This window comes from Convolutriloba macropyga, chromosome 5 (assembly GCF_964194025.1).
Source record: "Convolutriloba macropyga chromosome 5, txConMacr16.3, whole genome shotgun sequence".
Taxonomy (NCBI): domain Eukaryota; kingdom Metazoa; phylum Xenacoelomorpha; order Acoela; family Convolutidae; genus Convolutriloba; species Convolutriloba macropyga.
The window spans coordinates 61,533,061-61,539,668 of NC_134472.1; the positions used below are offsets into that span (position 1 = coordinate 61,533,061).

Genomic DNA, 6,608 nt, shown 5'->3' on the forward strand with positions numbered 1-6,608 from the left:
AAGTTTGCTCTTGTTGAGAAAACAGTCTGCAACAAAAGAATTCTGAGCTTTACGACTTTATCTCCCTGTCTGAAGTTTTCTTGTTACATTTTTAAAGTCTTTTTTGAAACACTCAAAATGACCTGTTATTGTTTCTGAGCTAGTTAAACAATTGTATTTGAAAAAGGTACACCTCTGAAATTTTTTTGGTATATGTACATGCATTTTTCTGCAAAAAAAACTTCCTGTAGTTTTTCATTGAACTTAATTAAATAAATTGGTATTTTTTGTTCTCTGAGAAAAAAGCTTCTGATTTGTGAAATATATAAAATACAGCAAATTTTCAATGGACAATTTCTTCTGAACAACTGTTTTCCTATTATCTCCCAAAAAGTAATGCAAACTTTGCCAAGTGAGGTTCTATTGGTTCTAGTTATTGTTTTTCTCGCAAGTGTTTTTCTCGTAAAACTGGTCTTTTCAACATTCAGCACTTTTATCAGAAGATGTCATTGTTTTTGAAACAAAAAAGCTAGATAAATTATGAAAAGGACAAAGATTTAAAATTAGCCAGAAAATAGGAAAAAATGAAAACTAAACAAAATGTTGTTTTGGGCATAAATTGTGACTTCATTAAACTGTCTGACAAAACGATTTGATCTTTTTGAGAGAAATGAAAATATGAAGAAAAGCAACCAGCATAAAAATATTTTTTAGCTTAATTACAGCTTACCAAATCACGGACCAAATTCATATCCGAAATCTTTAATTTTTCACTACTGACTTTAAGGGCTTCAGAAATTGTATCTTTTCAAGTGAACGCTCATAAGTATTCTGAGTTTTCAGTCGAAACCAATCACGCTTCAATAGAAACAGTTTCTCTTCAGGAGAAAGATTTTTGAACATTTTTATCATTTTATTTACTTTGTACAAAAGCAAATCTGCATGTAGAGGGGTTGGCCATATCGTTAGCACTCAGTTGCGCAGTATTGAAATTTGTTAATTTGACAACTCGATCAATAAAGTCAGTTCGATAAAATGACATCATCAGTAATATTTACTGCAACCGTTTTTTTTTCACTCATTTGATCAGAAGGATACTTAAAATATACTGAAACGGCACAGTTTCTCGTTGATGATACCATTTCAATTTATTTTTAACAGTTGGTGGCCCTTTTACAAATACATATTTTTACCATTCAAGGGGTTTCCGCGAAAATGCTTTTTTCGGAATAAGATTCAGCATTTTCCGGTTTTTAAGCAACATTTTTTGCAGGAAAGCAAATACATTTATCAATATCAGTCACGCAAGTTTGATGGTTATACAGTAATTTGCTTTCAGTAGGCAAAGTTTGGAAATTTTTTAGGTATGTCTCACGTATTACAACATTCAATTCTTTGATAACATTTTGCACATTTATTAATAAGTTCAATTCATCTCGAGGGTCACCAGTTGAGTTCCTACAATTCAACAATTTTTGTTGCTGTACCTCTCTTGTTTTCTTAGTCTTTCAATGATGTCATCAAACAAATTTCCTAAGATTTCAAACATTTTTTGATCAGCAATATCATTTGTGTAGGAAATTTTATTGCCATTTCTCGAACAACCGTTCCGGTCTGTTTGTCATCAACTTGCTCAATCATCTCACTGAGAGTTATTTCTGTAGAAATCTCCCCGAACATATCCATTGGAGTTGATTCGTTTCTGTTAAGCACAAAAAATGATAAACCTTTCAGTCTTTATATATGAAGGTTTATAAAGATAACGCATAAAGATAACTCATAAGCTTTCGGCGGCAATATGGCCTTGAAAATTGGTAGCGTTAACAACTTTTCAATCAACAACAGCATCTTAAGTTCTTGGTATGAAATTTAAAATCAATAAAGAGTACGTTTCGAGATATAAACTGCTCAACGTATGTTTCAGAACTTAGGCTGCTTGCGTTTTCAAAAATACGTTAAATGCATTAAATTTCCTGTAATTCTCAATGATATAAGAGGCCAGCAGTCTTTCCGAAGCTTTTCAAAACTTGAGAAAACTCAATTTCCAAAATTTGAATTTCATTTTGAAGAAGGACCTAAAATTGAGGACACAGCTTGAAAAGAAACAGCGCCTTCGGTGTTCTCTTTGATCGGAAACAATAATTTGCGCAAAAGAGTATTCAAAATTTGTCACCAAACGTTTTTTTTCTGATCTGAAAACGTTTGCTGTTATTTGAAAGATCTTTTCTAATATTTATTATCGAAAAAATTATAATTAAATATACAAAATATCAGTACTAAATTGCTTTCTGATCTAATTATGTTTTTCCGCTATAGGTTTCTTCAAACAGATTTGATCATTCTCTGTATCCTTCATAATAGCGTTATGCTTTGTAGGACTGAATAAGGAGGAGCAACTTTTTCTGTAAACAAACTTCATTTTGTTGAGATAACCATTATTTTCAGAATTTGGGTCTGTCTTAATTACTAGTTTTATCGGAGTGTAATAAATTAGACTGATTAAATTAAATAATTTAAAAATTTATATTCAATTTGAACTTTTTCTCTTGTTTCTGCTCAAACATATGCTGTTTTGTCTAATCATTTCGTGAAATTGCTTTTTTTAAAGTGGATATAAACATATTATGCCCCAAAATGCAAAAAGAGATCTGGCACTTGATCTAAATGTAAATTCCTTTGTATTTCCCCCTGTTCCTTTCAAAGCACCTTTACTGCAGTTGAGAGCCGCCTTTAAGCCACTAATTTCAATAATCCCCTTACTGACTTTTTGTCCTGTTTCACGTCACCGTGAATAATAGTTCTGGCATACGGCAATCATACACACACAATGAAAAGTGGCTCAAATCAAAGCGTAGCTCAAACACCAATTTAGTCTATACATTTTTTCACATTTTTCACAGAGCAGAGAGACCATTTTTGAATATCGTTAAATAGCATCAAAACAGCGCACATAATACCCATTATATAACTCTTTAATGTTATTGTTGAGCTACGAAACCATAAAAAAGCAGTCTGTTTAAACACGATATAAAAATTCATAATTGCAGTTGTTAAAAACCGCACGTGCGATCTAAGCTCAAAACTATCTTTGCTAAAATAAGATCCCCGCTTTGCTTATGGCTGTTTTCTCTTCTACTAGTGTACGTTCAACGTGACATTTTATACGTTCGCTTTTGTTTGATTATTATTTTGGATTCTGTCATTAATAATTCAAAAATAGAAGCGCTTTCTTTTCTCCACATTTTTTTACACACGCAAACTTCCCTAATGGAAATTGAATTATAAGCAAACAGTTTGGAAAAAAACTGTAAACAAAATTTAATTGCATTAAATGCGCCGTTTTAATCACAATTTTCTAATTTTTATAAAATTTCCAAATATTCACCATTTCACAAACTACCATTGATATTTTTGTTAGTGATATATATTTTTTTTAATTTAGAATTTAATTTGGAAATCTTGATTTATTTTATAAATTAATTAGCCTAGTAACTGATAGTTATGAATCGTTACCAACGGATTAAGAAACTAGGAGATGGAACATACGGCGAGGTCTACCTGGCTCAAATCTCCGACACTAATGAAATCGTTGCAATCAAGAAAATGAAACGAAAGTACTATTCGTGGGACGAATGTTTGAAATTACGAGAAATTGAAGCCCTGAGAAAACTTAGTCATCCCAACATTATCAAACTCAAAGAAGTCATTCGCGAAAATGATGAGTTATTCATGATTTTCGAATACATGAAGGAAAACTTGTACGATTACCTTAAAAGGAAAGTGAAGCTTAGTAATGCGACAGTTAAGCATGTTACTTATCAAATGTTGCTAGGGTTAAAAGCCATGCATCAAAAAGGGTTTTTTCATCGAGATATGAAACCCGAAAACTTGCTCCTAAACGACAACGGGCAAGATCCCCCGACAGTTAAAATTGCAGACTTCGGATTGGCTCGTAGCATCCGAAGTAAGCCCCCGTATACGGACTACGTCTCCACCCGATGGTACCGGGCACCCGAAGTTCTCCTGCAATCCCGAAACTACTCCGCTCCAATCGACATCTGGGCAGTCGGGTGCATAGTCCCCGAACTCTTCACTGGCCGACCCTTATTCCCAGGATCTTCTGAAATCGACCAGCTCCATAAGTTATGCAACATTTTGGGAACCTTCACACCTCAAGATTGGCCCGAAGGTGCGCAAATGAGCAAACATAAATTCCCGCAATATAAGGCTGTGACCTTGGAGTCGATAATTCCCACAGCAGAACCCTCTGCGATTCAACTTATTGACCAGTGTTTAAAATGGAATCCTGCCAAACGAGCGAAAGCCAATGACTTGATAAGCTGTAGTTGGTTCTCAAACATGCGTTTGGTTCCTTTCCCGAGCGCCAACAGTGCTAAGAATCAAGATTCCTCAAACGGGTACGGCAATGCAAACTCGAACTACCCGATTCCGGCAAAAACTGCGGGTTCCGAAGGTCGTCGAGCAATGCAGGGTGCCGCGGCAGTTGCGAACGCCAATCGAAACGCCCAAACCCACCCATCAGGTGATTTGGGCTCAAGCCATGGAGGGCGGGGGGACGGTGATGCCAGACCTCAAGCACCTCCAACCTTTGGGGAAAGCCGACCTCAACTTGATTACAATAAGCCCAAACTTCAATCAGGCCATTCAACAAAAAATTCAAAGTTAAATTTTTCCGATGACTTTGATGATGACGAATTTTCTGCAATTTTTAATATCAAACCCGAGAAACGCCAGCGAACAGATTTAGCTTCCTTATTCGGAAGTCAGAAAGAAAACACCATGAGTGCAAATCACAAAAATCAACTGCCTCCTATCAATACAAATTCGCGTCGCGATTCGGCGACCCGTTACTATGAAACTCACGCCAGATACAAACCTCAACAGAACCCCAACCAAGCATCCAATCAATTCCGAGAAATGTCTGGCAACAGTGGAAATTTCATGTCATCTTTCAACGCTGGAAGCTCAAACGAGGGAACGAACGGGTTTAACCCCCCAAATTCAGGCACGCTGAGCGGAGGCGGAGGAGGGGGATACAAGCCAGGGTTCGGGGCTTCAGGGCGCAGGAATTCGGGGAATAAGCAGGCTTTTATGCCCCCAAATGCAACCCACCAGAACAACAAGCCTCTGATTGGAGCGATTGGTGGTCCTAGTTTAATTGATAAATATCATCCTTTTAAATTTTGAACATTCCAATCCTTTTTAATTTTGCTGCAATCATGTGCTTCTTTTCCTCGATTTCGCATATAAAGTGACTACGATTGTAAAATAGAGTTTTTCAAATATTTCTTTCTAATGGAGAATCTTGAACACAAACACAAAAATTTATCAATTTTTTACTTGACCAAAAATATTCTCATTTTTCATTTTTACGAAATTTATCGGTTTGAGGCAATATTGTTCAAGTCGAGAATCCAGCCTCAAAAACGTGCTATTTTTTACCTATTAACGTACTATACAACACAATTTCTAACGGGGTTAATAAAAACACTGAGGTCCGGAAAAAAATCCAATAACACCAGCATCTGATCATTTTTTTGGTTAGTAAGGCTTAAAAGATTTTGAGCATAGCCACCATATGTGAGAATAAATACACTTCAGTGGATTGCAAAATTTCCGTCAAAATTTGATAAATTGCCATAAATTTTGCAATTTTTACTGTTTTATTATTGTTCAAAATTAAGCGGGAGAAGAACTGAGCATATCAAAAGAGTTCCCAATTTTTAAACAAAACCTTCCGTTTCTTTTCTAAGCTGCATTGCGAGTTTCCCAGTACCTAATGATCTTGCAAACGCGATTTAATTTGTTTAAAAAGCTTTCTGTACAAATTTAGCGGCCCTGAATGACTTTGAAACACAAACGAGAGCACACAAAGATGCTGTCAATGTGAAAAAATAAACAACGTGACAAAATATGGTGCCAAAAAGTTATAACAATTTAATATTGTTAAAAAGGTCAATAACAAATAAATCAAAATTTTCTCATTTGAATCAGTTCTTTAGTCAGGAATATTAAATATTAGCTTCTTCAGCACCTGATAGACGTCCTGCATAGTTTTAGTACAAGTTTCTCTCGACATTTGCACCAATTTTGTAACAAATTTCTAGCCTTCTTTTCAACATTTTTCAACATTTTCATCTCTACTTTTTAAATCGCTACTTAAAAATTGCGCATCAATTTTTAATCAGCTCTACAGGCAAGCCAATTTTTAACATCATTTCCTTCTCTTGGAAAAATGGCTTGGAACTTTTAGCTATGCACAGAAGAACTATCTCACCAAAAAAATAAGGTCTCGAAAATGCATTTTTTTCTTCGTAAAATTGCAAATCTATATAGCTGCAAGGTTTTTGCTTCATTAAACACCTAAGAAACTATTTCCGTCCATCTCGTTGTCTGAAACTCAAATTTCCGTCCATCTGAACTCATTTTTTTGTCAAAAATAATATTCCATATCTTCAAAAACTCTCAACTCTCCTTATATTTGTATAGTATATTCTTATCAGGTATACAGAAAAAACATAACCGACTAACGTCGGGCGAATTGCTCTCGAACAACCGGCGAGCAGTTGGCTTCGTCAGTAGCTAGTCTTGGTTTAATGAGGCTAGCT

General features: G+C 35.2%; 1 protein-coding gene across 1 annotated transcript; it reads left to right on the forward strand.

Moving 5' to 3' along the window:
- Window positions 1-3,013: 3,013 nt before the first annotated feature.
- Window positions 3,014-5,285, forward strand: LOC142339524 (uncharacterized). Its single transcript, XM_075389621.1, has one exon. It carries the CDS (start codon window positions 3,481-3,483, stop codon window positions 5,185-5,187), a length of 1,707 nt encoding a protein of 568 aa, XP_075245736.1. The 5' UTR covers window positions 3,014-3,480; the 3' UTR covers window positions 5,188-5,285.
- Window positions 5,286-6,608: the final 1,323 nt, after the last annotated feature.